Source organism: Oenanthe melanoleuca, chromosome 4A, assembly GCF_029582105.1.
Source record: "Oenanthe melanoleuca isolate GR-GAL-2019-014 chromosome 4A, OMel1.0, whole genome shotgun sequence".
NCBI classification, from domain to species: Eukaryota; Metazoa; Chordata; class Aves; order Passeriformes; family Muscicapidae; genus Oenanthe; species Oenanthe melanoleuca.
The window spans coordinates 11,677,059-11,693,544 of NC_079338.1; the positions used below are offsets into that span (position 1 = coordinate 11,677,059).

General features: G+C 41.4%; 1 protein-coding gene across 1 annotated transcript in view; it reads left to right on the forward strand.

The window, feature by feature from the left end:
* IL1RAPL2 (interleukin 1 receptor accessory protein like 2) overlaps positions 1-15,904 on the forward strand; it is a 367,516-nt gene extending 351,612 nt beyond the window's left edge. The window contains exons 10-11 of the mRNA XM_056491747.1: positions 4,008-4,178; positions 12,648-15,904. Coding sequence (XP_056347722.1) covers positions 4,008-4,178; positions 12,648-13,267 — 791 coding nt within the window. The 3' untranslated portion in view covers positions 13,268-15,904. The remainder of the gene's footprint in view (positions 1-4,007; positions 4,179-12,647) is intronic.
* The last annotated feature ends 582 nt before the right edge of the window (positions 15,905-16,486 follow it).

Consider the following 16,486-nt stretch of genomic DNA (forward strand, 5'->3'; position numbering starts at 1 on the left):
AATGGAAATATTTCAGATATCCAAAGTGGCAAGATTGAAATGAATCCTAAAAGGTACCTGCTGCTATTTCAAACTACTAAGCCCCCAGCAGAGTAAAGCCCTAAGACTTTCTCCCAAAGCCCACTGAGATCAATGAGTTTCATAGAAATGTCACTGGGCTCTGCCATGAGCAAAAAGGAGCCAGAAGAATTGTTCATGAGTCTGCTCCAGAGGCTCACATGTCACCTGTGAGCTCTTCAGGTTCATGTGTTCAGTGCCACATGTGCCCAGGGTCCCTTCTGAGATCCCCACTGTGTATCTGAGCAGCCTTTCACCAGGTGTTTCTCATTTTCACTGAATTGCCACCAGGCTTCCAGTGACCTCCTCTGACTGGTGAGAGGTGATTGTTATGGGGCTGACTGGTTACCTCAGTTAATTGGGAGACTAAACAACTCAGTGGGAATGTGCAGCTTGCCTGGGGAGTATCTTTAGCACTAAATTAGGCTGTTTTCCATTTTTCTTCCCCCACCTTCCCTCTCACTAGCATATATTCTGTTTGGTGCCTAAAGCTAAATTAGTAGTTTTAAATTGAAGCTTTAATTCTTCTGAATATAGAACATTCCTTCTCCTATGAAGTTGGAGTAAGGCCTGTAAACTAAATCCCAGTCTTTAAATCCTATTAGTATGTTCTTAACGCTTCTTTCATAATTAATATGATATTAATATGCATTTAAATAGTACCTGCTGAAGAGAGAAAGTGCAGTATTCAAGTACAGGTGCTTGCCATAGCCCACTGCAACACTTAGCAGTCACACAGGCTGTGGGATGCTACATTTAGTAACTCTAATGTATTTCAAATGAGAGAAGGGAACACATTTTCCATAGTGCCAAAACAATCTGCAGTTGCATAGGCATGTTGCTTTCTGCAGTTGGCACTTCTGTTATCACAGTAATAAGTGTTTCTGTTTCACAATGCTAGATATGGTGTGAAAAAGTTCCACTACAGTGAAATCCATAGGAGTTTTGGAGAATGGATGGAATGACATCTAGGGCATTTTAGAAAGAGAAAGGATGATCCTTGTGGGTCCCTTCCAGCTCAGAATTCTTTGTGATTCTGTAATGAATAGCAGGAATAGAGATCAGGAAACTTGCTCCTTCTTGATCCTCCTCTTGACTGGGAGAAAACTAAAATTATACTTTTTCCATACTCCACGATGCTGCACAATATTTATACTGGTACCTAGGACAAAGGAAAGGGTGAGATTATGTGGTTTGAGAAGTACCTTACCTCGTACACCTTGGGATTATACCAACATAATATCCCTGCTTCACACCAACCAAAAGTGATGACTTCTTCCAGCCTGCTTCAATTTGTTTATCCTGTGTTTTCAGTCTGAAGCTGCTGCATTTTTACTCATGGAACTTCCTTGGTTCAATCACTTTTTAATTTATGAAATAATATTATTTTCTGGTTGTTTGGGGGGAAGCCCCATGAGTACATAGTGAATTTTTTATGTCTATAAATTTTGAAAACAAGGTTTTATTTTTCCAGTGCAGAATTGTAGACCTTTCACAGCTTTGTGGCTTGTTCTGACCCTGCAGGATGAAAGATGGAGGCAGAATGTTTCAGAAGTCAAAGCATATATGGGGATGTTTGTTTCTTCCTTCTCATGTAGGCAGTGGTAGGAGCACACAGAGCTCCCTTGAGCACTCAGCTGTATGGATACAATCACAGGGTCATTTTCCACTCATATGTGTATTTCTTTAAAAAAGATTTGGAGCTCCACAGATCTGCTTTATTCCTATTTCTAAAAATACCCCACATAAGCAATGTTGGACACACTCACTTCCTGTGTTGTGTTGTAGCATTGCTTGTAGAGAAAATGGCACTGAGGATTAAAGGATCCATTTGGGAACAGTGCTGCTCCCAGAGCCCCAGAGCCAGCAGTGGGCAAACATGGGCAGCTCCTTCTGTGCCCAGTACAGAGCTTGTGGGGAGGAGCTGGGCTGTGGAGCTGGGACAGCACGAGCTGCCAGGAGCCCCAGGGCTGGTGCTGTCAGCATTGCTCCCTGGCACTGGGCTGGGTGCCTGGGCAGGGCAGGAGGGCACCTGTGCCCTGCAGGGGTGTCAGGGGTGTCAGGGATGTCGGGGTATCAGGGGTGTCAGGGGTGTCAGGGATTTCAGGGGTGTCAGGGATGTCAGGGGTGTCAGGGGTGTCAGGAGTGTCAGGGATGTCAGGGGTGTCAGGGGATGTCAGGGGTGTCAGGGGTGTCAGAGATTTCAGGGGTGTCAGGGATTTCAGGGATTTCAGGGGTGTCAGGGGTCTCAGGGATGTCAGGGGTGTCAGGGGTGTCAGAGATTTCAGGGGTGTCAGAGATTTCAGGGGTGTCAGGGGTGTCAGAGATTTCAGGGATGTCAGGGGTGTCAGGGATTTCAGGGGTGTCAGAGATTTCAGGGATTTCAGGGGTGTCAGGGATTTCAGGGGTGTCAGGGGTGTCAGAGATTTCAGGGATTTCAGGGGATTTCAGGGGTGTCAGGGGTCTCAGGGGTGTCAGAGATTTCAGAGATTTCAGGGGTGTCAGGGGTGTCAGAGATTTCAGGAGTGTCAGGGATTTCAGGGATTTCAGGGGCTGTCAGGGGTGTCAGGGCTCTGCTGCCCTCACACACCTCTCAGACCTCTGCAGCGGTGCTGCCTCCAGGATCATGGGCATCTCTTAAAAGGTTTTGGCAGGCTTCCTTATGGACAGGGCAGCAGGTTTTGGATAGGTTTCCAAAGCTGGAAATTCAGAGGAATGTCAGCAAGCCAGGTGGACACCTTCCATCCTTCCCTACAGCCATGGTGACATTAGGCAAATTGCCTTTTACAAATATGTCATTATTCACATGCTTTGACTACAGCTCTGACCCTCACGGGTCTGGCTTTGTGTCAGGAATTATAAGTAACCACCAGTTCAAGGTCATAAAGAGATATATTTTATTATGATTAGGTATTTGTTCTTTTTATCACAATATTTTGAGGAATTTTAACTGCTTTAATTATCTTTCATGTGTGCTATTCTTTACAGATAATTGGTACTCAGAAACCCTCCATTCATGCAGTTTTCTTCTCACAACATTAACTGTTTGATTTTTCATTTTCTGTAAATAATGGCAGCTGTGCTCTTCCCTGGAGGCTGAATTGCTGAAGGTTGACTTTTTCAATATACTGTTTTCTATTAGTGCAGAGGAATACAAAGAGAAATGTCACTAAGACAGTCTGATCCCAGCATGGATCCCCAGCTCTGTGGTGGCACCACTTCTGTTCCTGGCACATTCATGAGCTCTTAGCTCCATGTTTCAGAAGCAGAGCTGGAGACAAGCCCCTAGTGCTGGGCAGGAGGAGGAGGAGGTGGTGGAGGAGGAGGAGGAGGAGGAGTGTTGCCCTTTATGGCAGTTATTTGTCTCTGTTACAATGTGATCTCCAAATATTTCAAATCTCCTGGATCGAGTAGATTGTGATCTAAAATTATGATATTGATTTTTAAAACAGTGAGATTTTCTGAAAAAAAAATTATTTGAACTGTTTGTATTTGACATTGTTTTCTGAAAAGCCAGAATTCATTTGAATTAAATCATGTCTTTTCTCACAATTACTTATAGAAGGAAATTTTCCTTACTCAAAACTTTCCAAGCTCAAAACTTTACCATACTCCTAGAAATCCTGAGGAATAGAAGTTGAAAGAATTGTATTACAAATATGTAAAGGCTTAAAATAAAAGTTTCCACTTTAGCATTTGTTTGAAATTTTTACTCATGATCTTTTCAGCTGTGACACATGGAGCAGAGTTACTGCTCAGCATGCAGAAGAAAACTGAAAAGATCCATGTAATTTCTGTCTGGAAGCCAGATTATATGTTCCTGTGAAAAGTCCCCATTTTGTTGGGCAATGTTTGGTGTTTTCAAGGAATAATACAATTTCCAGTATTCTCCAGTGTTCCTTATGGTGTTCTTGCAAACAACAGGCTGAACATGATTTGTTTTCTTACAGACAACAAAGAATATGATGCTTATCTTTCATACACCAAAGTGGATCCTGATGCATTAGATCGTGATAATAATGAAGAGGAGCAGTTTGCACTTGAAATTCTGCCAGATGTTCTAGAAAAGCACTATGGATATAAGCTCTTCATTCCAGATAGGGATCTGATCCCTAGTGGAAGTAAGTATTTCTGACCTTTCAGTTTTATTTCTGTCTCATCTGTCACAAAGGCCTGGACTGTGCCATAAGTACTAGATATGGAAAACCTTGGGAAGTGGTTGCAAAGACTGGAAAAGTTTCCTCAGCATTGCAAATTTGAGTTCTCTTAGAGCTTTTCCTGCACTGCTGAAATCAGAGGGAACTGCCATTGTTTGCAGTGGGGGCAGGAGCTGGACCTTCCTCCAGGGAAGGCTGCAGCACTGCAAGCAATATCAAATTCAAAATGTCTTCATCAAATACAGGTAACTAAGCAGGAAATTCCTAAAAGGATTTTGTCATCTCTGTTACATGATTGAAAATGGGATTATTGGGTTTTTTTCAATGATTAGTTGTTTTCTCTACAGCAGCTTTACAACTAAAAGTCATCTTTTCTATTATGTTTTGGGCTTTTCCTCAACTTGGAAGTCTCATAAGATTCAGCAGCACCTTTGGATGTCTCCACCAGAGGTCAATGCTTTCCTAGTGGTAGTTACGGCATTTCTTCTACCAGACTCATTTTTGAGCAAGTCAAAAAGACCACAAACCATACCCATTGTGTTGATGAATTTTGAATGCACAGTATGTTTGCTGTAATATCACATTTATTTGAAGTGCTACCCTTGTGAAAAATCAGCTTTTCTTTTTTTTTTTTTTTTTTTCAAATTCCATCTCCAAATCACTTTCATAAAAACAACAGAAGAGAACAAGAACTTCTCTCTGTATGTGCTACTGTGTAAGAAATATGAACAAGAGAACAAAGCAGTGGCTGTAGTGGAGCAGATGTCCCCAAACATGGAATAGCTCGAGCATGGCTGCATTACAACCTGCCTGCCAAAAGACTTGGAGCTGCTGCCTCACTGTGCCAAGTGCCTGACCCAGAAGTCAGAGCCTGTTTCTTCTCTGACCTTTGAGAGCTCTGGAAACAGAGCTCTGAGCCCTTTACCACTGGGAAAGAGGAGTCAGAGCCTTACCAGAGATCATGAAAGGCCTGTGCAGGGGGTTTGAATTTATCACAAGCATTTTCAGCTCCTAGCTTAGAGCTGATTCACTTTTTCTTTTTGCCCCTGCAAGGTGTAATTTTTTCTCCCATAGTGACAAATTCCAGAGAGGGGACTTGGCTCATAGCTTTCTTATTTCTTACAATACAAGCAAATTATATACAATTTTTAGATATTATTAAGAGAAAATGCATCTTTTTGTGGTAAAAACCACAGAATTGTTGTAACTAGTTGTTTCCTATCCAACAATATAGCAGAGTTATACATAGCAGTTATGCAAGTGAACTAAGAAGTTTAAAGTTAACCCTTCAATAATAACAATACCGAAGCACAGATTAATCTGAAATGAGATTCTTTTTTCCAGTTGTTGTTCCAGCCAGCATGGTATTTTATTTTTGTCAGCAAGGCACTCAGCAAATACTTGCCATCACTTTGGGTATTCATTAAACCTCTCCTGAAAATGCAGGGTACCTGAAAATGTCAGTTCTCATTTATGAACATTCACGGATTTAATCCTTCTTCTTCCCTCTCAAACTCACTTCTTCAGTATTATGAAAAGGCCTGATTCTAACACATGGAGCTTCAAGAACGCCTAATCAGACATAATGACAAGGCAGAATAAAATGTGGAGCTGAAATGAGTGTGATTTGCATGCTTTAGCTGTGAAGAAGATATGGGGGAGAGCACTTTATTTCAAGAGTGGCTAGAGGGAGGGTGATGGGATGGGGAAGGAGGGAAGACTCAGCCTCCTGCATTTGTGAGCTCTCTGTGTGCCCTGGAGTAGTGGCTGTGTTCTGCCTCATACTCACCACTCTCACAAGGACTTGCAGTGCTTAGTGAAGGCAGTGTGATTGGAATGGGCCTGCTAGAAAGTTCAGAGGAAAACACAGCATATTGTGAGTGACTGTCTCAAAAAGTGGCAGATGTGACAAAATACTCTTCCAGGGTAGATTTCCATAGAAAAACGGGGGTTTGATCACAGCTGTAATTTTATTTTAGGAAATACCAGTTCTCACATGTGCTTCATTTCCTCATCTCTCAGCGAAAATCACTTTAATCAATGTAATCATTTGCCAGTCTCTGCTCTGATGTGTGTCCTCCTCCATGCTGTGTGCCTTGGTGTGTGTCACCCAGCAGCGCAGCCAGGAGCTGTGTCCAGCTGCTGCTTCCTGCAGTCCCTGCAGTTGTGAGGAGCTGCCACGGGAGGGTGTGCACCATTCACTTCCTTCTTGGCATGCAGCAGCTCCTACAGCTGCTCCCTGCATCTGAGAGCAGGCAAAAAATAGATTTGTTAAATAGTATTTCATTAATTTTCTTGCGCGGTTCTGCAAACAACCTAAAAAGCTGACTTTGGGAAAATTCAGGGACAAGTTTGATTGTGTTTTTGTCCAGCTGGCTCATGGCTAACCTCTGGGGGAAAGCTGTGATGGGCTCTGCATGTCCCTGCACAGCCAAGGGGGAGATTACAGCCAGATGTGCTGTGGCTGGGGCACACCCACAGCCACCTCCTCCAAGGGCACTTGGAGCTCTGCTTTCAGCTCTGTGTCTGGGTCAGGGATGTCCCAGGTCAGCAGGACTGAGTGCTGCCTGGGGGGACTGGGGCCACCTCTTCACCATTGGGAAGCAGATCCCAGGGTTCAGGTCAGTTTGGGGCTGAGTCATGTTTTGCAGTAGGTTTTGGTTTCTGAGCCCTGCTGGGACACAGATTTTATCCCAGTGGAACATTTTGTCCTAGTGGGAGGGAGGACCACCGTGGAGGATGCCAACAGCCTCGGTGATGCCCATCACACCATGCCCAGCAAGGACCTTTGTGATGACTCTTGGTGCTGCCTGAGAGCAGTGTGGGTGGATTCAACTCCCTGAGCTGGCAAGACAGAGAAGAATCCGACCCAGCTGTGCTGGCTGGGAGACAAGACTGGCAACCCAGCAGGGAGCATGGCAGTGTAGAGTTTGTAACCCAGGAACTGAGTACCATGTTATAGGAAATACTGAAGCAGCTATTTTTTCTTAAAGAATATTCTTTGGTCTTAACAGAATGAATGTTCTTCATTCTGTCAAAGCTGACAGCACACACTCCTCCCTGCCCAGGTAACTAGGGCATAATTGGACAAGTTCACCTGCATAAGGAGACTGAGATCCCTGAGATGCACTTGCACTTGTTACTGAATTCCTTAGCAGTTCTGATTGTTTTCACCCTATTTATCTTCAGGGCTCTTTTAACAAACCCTTTCCCACAACAAACACTCTCAAGTTCTGTGAGGTTTTTTTTAAATTCAGTGTTAGGAGACGTGAGGAGATTGAATAGTTGGTGGGCGGTTAACAGGATGAGTTATGTTTTCACCTGAGCCATTTTTTGTCTTGCCAAGGATGAGATCTGCAGAGAAAAATATTTATTTGCACTTCACTCTTCTAAAATCAGGACTACATCAGAGGAAGGTACTTTTCTCCATGGTTTCTGCAAATTATTTTAAACCTGAAAGTGAAGAGGTAAAAAGTGTCAAGTTAGATTTTTAATACCAGCAGTATATATCTATTAGAGCACCATCTACTTATTCTTCAAGCATATGTGCATTTGTTCTTGACAGGATTGCAAAAAAACCAGCAGATCACTCCAGCTCAGCCCAGGGTATGAAGATCAGGCAGTGAAAAGAATAATGGTGATGGAATAAAAATATTTGTTTACCTGAAAAATTAGAAGTTCTCAGCACAAGGGGAGAGTGTCTAAGGCATGTGATAACAAGCACACGACAGTCAACAATTGTAGTTCTGGTATTGTATTCTGTAGTTCAATATTGTAGTTCTTAAAAATATTGTAGTCAATATTGTAAACCTGGTAGTTTTGTCTGCCCATCTGTGTGGTTTTTGCCTGGTGAATTCCAGCTCCCTGGGTTCCTGCATGAAGAAAACCCAGTTGGACCAAGTGTCTGGGGCTCCTAAGGAGCCTTAGTTGGTTATAGGATACCATTTCTTTGGAACAGGAATACAGTATCCAGCTCCACAAACTCCTTTCAGAAGTCCCTGGTTGTCTGCTTTGTATGAATCTTATTTTTAATGTCAGGCATGGGTGAGGGTAACAAAGATGACACATGGAATTCAGCTGAAAGAGAAATAAATATGAACAAAAGGCAGATGGGCTGCCTGTCCCAGAGTGCACTACTCTGCATTATTTGTTTATTTAAGTTGAACTCATCAGCTATCCCTCTGCTCATCCTGGGACTGGGCTCTCTCTGGGAAGGGGCCATGACTCTGCTCTGTGTTTCAGCTGTTCTGGTCCAAGCTAAGAGAAGCAAAACATATTTAATAAATAGGAAAAGACACGAAATCATTGGTGTTATAATAAAGTAATCAGACTTGGGGTTTGGGAACTATTCAGCTAGGAAACCAGGACTGAATTACTCTTCTATAAATGACTTTCTCCAGTGATGGTCACACTGCCAAACACAGACAGGCTGGTTATTTTCAGAGTGCCAGGAACCAACCAGCATGGGTTTGATGGTAGATACTCTTTGGTTCTTGTAGTGCTGCAAACCATGTTTCCCAAAAATATCTGTAGGATTTTATATGATTTCTAGTGTCTTTTCCTTCTCCCTCAACTCCCTCTGCAAATCATCTGAATCTGGCTAGTCGGTCATTTCTTTGAACAACTCTGTGCCCATAGTGTTCATTAATTTCTTTGCTCCTATTCTGCTTGCATATTAGGTTTCCTTCCAGCCTGTGCTTAATGTAGCTCATTAAGGATTCCATAGGCAGTTACACATGATTGAATTGCAAACAGGCTGCATTTCTTGAAATTCTCTTCTTCAGTGCTTCAAACCACAGCTCAGCATCCATCGTGTAGATGGTGTTTGGTGAGCACATAATTGCTGTCAGGACAAATTTGCTTGCCATGTGCTGGCAAGACTAAAATGATTTTTGGGTTTGGATATAACACTTCTTGCTGTCCCTTCCTCCTTGGGCATTGCATTGAATGTGACTGAGCCACTCAAAATGAATATTTTATTTTTTTACCTATGGGAATTGCTAATATTTTGAGAGGAGTTTTGTACCATATTGCAAAATGATGTTTCAAGGTGGGGGGAAACAGTCAAAATTTGAAATGTGTTTTTTCAGTAAAAACAAGTGGGTTCAATCTAACACTGACATCTTATTTTAACATTCTAATTTATGATAAAATACAATCCCTGGGACTTAAAACTGAATAATTCCATACTGACTTTGTCAAGACAATTTTTCTTCTCCCGTTATAATGAAATATCATTGAAGTTGACACCTCCTGCAGCAAAAGTGAAGTTACAGTGAAGTTATATTTATCTGATGGAAATATGTTGCTCTGGAACTTTACAGTTGATACTAATTGGTGACATTATTCCTGAAGTCCTTATTTGTTTTTTTTTCTTGTAAATGAAACAGCCATTTCTGACAATAATTTCTTAGCTCACTGGAAAGATGAAAGCAACCCTTTCTCCATCCCACATTGCAATATAGATTACTTGGATTTAGTGTCTTCTAGTGGAACACTTGAGACAGACAACTGAACTTGCAGTATTTTGGGAAGTCTCTGATTCTGAGGTAAAAGGAGAGCGGATGATTTAGCAACTCAAAGGTTCATGCAGTCAGACTGGTATCACTAGGAAAAGTAAACCTCTGGAATTTCCAGAGTCAGGAATCTGTCTCCCCATGCTTTTCTTCACAGAAGTGTTCAAGTTGTGCAAATCTGACATATTGTAGAATACACCAAATGGAGCCACAGGCTCCAGAAAAATTTCACCTGCCTTCAGTAGTAGTCTCAGGCTGGGTTTAGTGGGAGTACTAAGTACTTCTGGACCAGGCAGCTGGAAATTTGGGGTTCCAGTTTCTTATGACTCAGTGTACTTTATCCTCAGTGCATCAGCAAGTCACCTGTTCATTGGCCATGTTTACAAGTGACCAGCTCCAAATGTGGAATTTGAGGGATCACCTCCTGACCATTTGTGCAGATGTTCACTAGTCAGATGAGGACAGAGTCTAACATGTAGTAATACCTAGTAAGGAAGGTGAGCATCCAAAAGAGACATGAGAAGCACAGATGAGAGAAATGCCCACCCAAGAAAACAGGGAATTTCTCCCATCTTCTTTCCACCCTGTTTGCCCAGGGCAAAGGCTGCCAGCTTTTGGATTGAGTTGGTATGAAGGATTATTGCTGGGGTGTTGCTATTGAAATGATTGGTGCTGGATATTTGAAGAGATGAAAGTGGAGTGATTTTTTTTGTTTGTTTTGTTGGTTTGTGTTTTTTCTCAATTGGATGCATTTGGATATGCATGGCCATGCTCAGCACTACCCTGGACATATGGCACTGCTCAATATTTTGTCCTGCAGAGAATTGTCTTGTGCAAAGCAGTGTTCTGAGATGTTTGGAGGAGGGATGAATATGTCTCAGGAAAGATGCATGATAGTTTGTTGTTTTACTGTATCTTGCAGATTCAACCTCTAATGATGAAGCTTCCCACCTAAATTCTTTCTTTTTGGGAGCAGAAAGAAAGGAAGAAAATGAAGAGTCTGAGCTGTTGATACATTGGGATAATATCTTTCCATTGTATTGAACATTTCTACCTTTCCTTAAGTTTTGTTTCACCAGTTCTGCTTATCATTTTCTCATTGTTGCTGATTCTCTCCCCGCTCCACTGCCTCTCCCATGGATTTTAATGCTGAATTTTTTTCATTAATGAGTAACTATTTTACACAGAACAATGGGGGGTTTCCTCATAAAGTATTTCAAGAAAAAAAAAGAAAAAAAAACCAACTGTAAATGCTGCATGATTAAAAAGTCATAAACGATTTACTCAAAGTCAGGACTGTTGCATAGACATTTGTAATGTATGTGTATGTCTTAAATTTTTGTGTGTCTGTGGGATGTTTGCAATTGCCTCTTTTTTCCATTTGTGAAAGAAATTCTTCTTGCTGCTAAGTGGTGAAATAAAACATTGGTAAAGGCAGATTTGATGCTAACTATGCCTTCAGTCTCATGAAAATAAGCTATTTTAGAATGTTCCTGTTGGCCTATTTTGTAGCTATTTACTTTACTGGAAGTGGTGTGAATAAGCATGCTGTGGTATGGTGCCTGGGACTATAAAATGAGTCTTGCAGTAACAGATGTTGATTAATTATGTTATTTGTAATTATTGTTCCTGCTAGAGGGCAGATGTGTAAGAGAGGTCCTGCCCTGTTCTAGTAAAGATCTGTTCTGTGCAGCTCTTGTGTCCAAGTCTTCATTTCTACCACGTGCTTCTCCTCTCTTGTTAGGCAGCACATTCCCAGTAGCATGGTCAAGAGGTTCATGTAGTTTTAAAAACACAAAGATATCCTGTCTCAAAGCTTGCAGTTGTAATGCTGTGCAACCAATGAACGTTTTCTGCCCTTAGTGGTTTTGTTCAAGGGATTGAATTTTTCTGGTCTTGACCCAAAACCCATTAAAGTTTGTTGAATGAAGTCTGTTCATTTGAATGGGTTTTGGATCAGGTCTGTAAGTAGATCTCTTTCTCATCCTGTTCCATGTCAGACCAGTGTATTTGGCTTCTCTTCCCTACCATCCCTGGGATGAGTGAACCTTAGGGATCAAAGTCCAACTCACTAATATTTGAAGTTCAATAAACTGGTGTCATGGAGCTGCTGATGGGGCTGATGGTTCTGCTTACATTGATCATTTGCAACTACTTGGCATGCATGAATAAAAGATTTCTACTCTTTTCTTTGTCACTGATGTCTCAACAAATAAATACTTCGAATGTGTTTAAATTTTCCATTTGTTCTGTCACTTGTGAAGTCTCTGTTAATACCTTGGGGTACATAGAAGCACAGGTTTGTGATATTAAAACAGACCACTGAGCCACAAAGAATCTTCTTATGCTTTTGTGGTCAAAGGTAAAGAAGAAAAAGCTACCATGATGCTTCTATGCAATAGCACAAGTACTGCATGTGATGAGGGTTCATTTCCTTTTGAGCTTTTGCAAGTTATGGTTCATACACCCTGCAGCACTCTCATGTCTTTGCATCTGAACACGAGAAGCACTTCCCAGAGCTTGCTTCCCCCAGCACGGTGATAATCATAACCAATGTTAATGTTAGAATTTACACAAACATTACATTGATCTTGACCTACATTTTTTTCACTAAGTGAACTGTGTGTTTTATTCACTAATGCACATACACAGCAAGGGTGTTATGTAAATGTCATTCTGCTGCAATGAACAGGGAGAAAAATAGCAAAGGATGCAGGGTGTTATTAAGGAGTTTTCTATGTGTAGATATTTTGTGATACAGAATCCTATTTTTATTGGAGTATATTGAAATGCCCATTGTTTTAAATTGTGTGGATCAGTAAAATGCAGAGTTTTGTTAAGCTTGATTACAAGCCTGATGTTTTAATACAATAGACTTCTTTATTCTTTACTCTTTCTCTCTTTCTATAATTTGTAGCCTACATTGAAGATCTCACAAGATGTGTTGAGCAAAGCAGAAGACTCATTATCGTGTTAACTCCAGACTATGTTCTCAGGAGAGGATGGAGTATTTTTGAGATGGAAAACAGACTCCATAACATGCTAGTCAGTGGAGAAATCAAAGTTATTTTGATTGAGTGTACTGAATTAAAAGGGAAGGTGAATTATCATGAAGTGGAATCATTAAAGCACACCATCAAACTTCTCTCAGTGGTCAAGTGGAAAGGACCAAAAAGCAGCAAACTGAATTCTAAGTTTTGGAAGCGCCTGGTCTTTGAGATGCCAGGGAAGAAGAAGGAGGTGGTGTCTCGGCATCAGGTGCTGGATTCTGCGGAGCAGGGTCTCTTTGGGGACCTGCAGACCGTGCCCTCCCTGGCCGTGTCTGGCCACCTGTGCCGGGGCTTCGAGCGCGACGGGCCCGCAGCCGCGCTGCCCCTGCCCTCCGTCAGCCAGCACACGTACTGTAACATCCCCCTGAGCCTCCTCAACGGACAGCTACCTCTCAGCAGCGCCAGGGAGCCCCAGCAGCTCCCCAGGAACGCCCCGCTGCTCCCCTTGTCGGCCAAGGAGCTCAGCTTCACCAGTGATATCTGGTAGTGAGACGCTTCGTCTGTACAGAGCTTTGCCCTGCCCGCACGGGGTGAGAAAACTTACTCAAAGCAGCAGCACACTTGTTTGCTTTTCTACTTGAACTTTTTTGTTTACGTTTACAAATTATTGACGAAGGGGGCATTCTTTTGTAACTCAGTAATGTCCTTCCTGTATTTTAAGGTACAGTTTTATTGCTTCTTTAAAAAGGAGGGGGGAGAGAAAAAACACATCCCGCCACTTCACAGTAGGTTTACAGTCTGGGATGGATAAAAGGTCACTGTACACGATCTCCAACATCCATACATATTTCAGTAACAGTATTTGGAATGCACAGAAGTTGTTGGGTTTTTCATATAGACTACAGTACAGTTTGAAATTCTAATCATGCTACAAAAATTATTGTCTCCTGCACAGACCACAAGGGGTGAATCATCTTGAAAAGGAAGGAGAAGGAAACCTTCCTGGTAACATTGTCTTGCAAATACTTCTTAGAAGATGCCCAGCTGAAACAATGCAGACAAAGCTTTATCAATAAAGTGCATAGTAACAGTTACTACAAAATAAATCACCTGCTCCCATCGGCATCTCTTCATTTTATTATTGAGGCATGTTGTATTCCTAGTCAATGTTTAGCAATGTGGTTTTATTAAACAACTTACTAGAATATTGGAAGATACTTAGGAGGATTTTAAACAATTTTTCTGTCAGCTATAGATTATTTCACAGTTTTTTGCAGATTTTTAATGACTTTTCCTAACAGTTTAAGTATAAACTTAGCTGTCTATTGGCCAATTCATTAATCTGAAATTTCTTAAGATCTAAGATTTGTAGAAAAGTAATTTTATGTAGGATTTTTTTTTTCCAAAATCAGTAGTTACAATTTGAAATTAACCTTTTTTTGTGAGAACATCAGCAATAGAAAAGAAGTACTACAGCAATATTCAGAGATTAAGTGCTAAATTATTCATTATTCAGGTTTACTATTAAGTCTGACTTACTACAGTGATAATCACCTGAAGCAGTTTTCTCTCTTGTTCATCTACCTGCCAATTGATGCACCTTTTCAATATGGCAGAAGCAGGAATATTTCTGCTGACTGTGCAACTAGTGAAAAATGATATTTTTAAGCAACTGGCAAGGTCTTGCATTTCACGTTTGTGTGACTGATCCCATCAGTCAAATAGGATCCTGTCATTTAGCTCTCATGAATGGCATTCCTGCTGCTGGTGGGTGAGGATTGTTACACAGGTGCTCAGCATCAGGTGTTGCTGCTCAGCAAGTACCAGAGTGTTTCATGAGATTTCCACACTCAGCTGGGTAAGAGTTGCAGAGTCAGGCTATGGAGACAACCATAATAAAGGAAAAAAAAGCTCTAAATAATGAAGGCAAAAGCCAGTTTTGCAGGTTTTGACATGGCTCTAATGAAAACACAGCAGACATGAGAGTTTTGTCTCAGTAAGATCTGCAAGTTCCCAAAACTATTTTTATAAGGCAGGCAACTTTGCCTGTGCTTCAGTATGTCTTTAGCATTGTTCTCTTTGATTGCATGAATAAAAGTTAGCACTCTGCACTCAGCTGCCTGTGGTTTCATCAGCAAACAAGTTCAGTAAATCCTTGACATTTTGCTGTGGTTCCTAAATTGTACCCTACAGTCAAATGGAAACAAACACTGACCTAAGACTTAAAAGTATCCAGAACTGGCCCAAAGGCCATGAAAATGATCTCAAATGTGCAATAATTCATAGAGGTCAGTATTTTTCCATTCCTTCTTTCCCCCATTCTTTATTCTGTGCCCTCCTTCACCAGTCATTGTCTGTAAGATTTTTCATTAGGTTCTAAATAATACTTGTTTCTCTCATTTTTTTCTAACATTATTATGCATTTGACACTAACACTGAAAATGGAAATCTAGAAAATATATTAATTTATTACACAGTATAGAACTATAACTTGCTCTTTTGTGAAGTTAAGTTCCAAACATAGGTGTTTAATAGACGTATTTTTCTACTGAGAAAGAAAGCAATTTTACCTCCATTATAAATATATGTATTTCAACTTCCTCCCAAAAATTTACAAAATTTGCACTGTTTTATAAGTGTTACAGACTGTGTTTACACTGGCTATGTTCTTTAATGCAAAGTGTAATTAAAAAAAAAGCAGAAAAAAATCCTAAATGAAAACCCTGCATGAAAAGAGCTGCATATGTTTAAATGAAAAGCTGTACTTTTCATTATTTTCCTTCCCACATTACTCTAGAATCTGATTAATTCACATAGAATGTTCAGTGAGATTTTAAACCTGCTAGTTCTGTATTAAGCATGCAAACTCAAACAAAAAAAAGAAAAGAAAAAAAAAACATGCAGGTTGGTCTGCTTCTTTTATTTACCAGGATTTCATATTGGTAACAAGTTCATTTACCTGATGATAATATGTCTCAGAGCAGTAGTTATTCTAAAGCAAAATGCAGTCATGTTTGTATTGAGGAAACATGAAAAGAACAGGTTTTCAGTCATTTTGCAAAAGAACATTGAGTGTCTGTGTATTGACATCTTTTAGTTATAGATGCCAAGTCACAATCTGCTTTAAGGCTTCTGAGTGTGTATTGAGAACTATGACAATATATACATGAACCAGACCTGCCTGTACCCCTCTGCTTTTAGTGTGGGGATGGGGACCTGAGCTCAGTGGCCTCTTGCTGGCTCAGATTTGTGATACAGTACAGAATCCTAAAGTTGTTTAGGTTGGGAAGGATCTCTGTAATGGTCAACTCCAGCCATTAACCCTGGCAAGCCCACCACTGACCCATGTCCCCACGTGCCACAGCCACGTGTTTTTATACAGCTGCAGGGATGGTGACTCCACACCAGCCTGGGCAGCCTGTGCCACTGCATGACAGCCCTTTCAGTGAGTGATTTTTCCTGATCCAATCTAACCCTCCCGTGGCACAGCTTGAGGCCATTTCTTCATGTCCTGTTGCTTATTACATGGCAGAAGAGACTGAGCCACCCCTGGCTATGCCCTCCTTTCATGGAGTTGTAGAGAGTGAGAAGTCCCCTCTGAGCCTCCTTTTCTCCAGGCTGAGCCCCCCAGCTCCCTCAGCTGCTCCTCACCAGACCCGTGCTCCAGACCCTTCCACAGCTCTGTGTCCTTCTCTGGACACACTCGAGCCCCTCTCTGACATGCAAGATGCCAAGTGTTCCATAGGTAGCACTTAAGGGTCTGGAA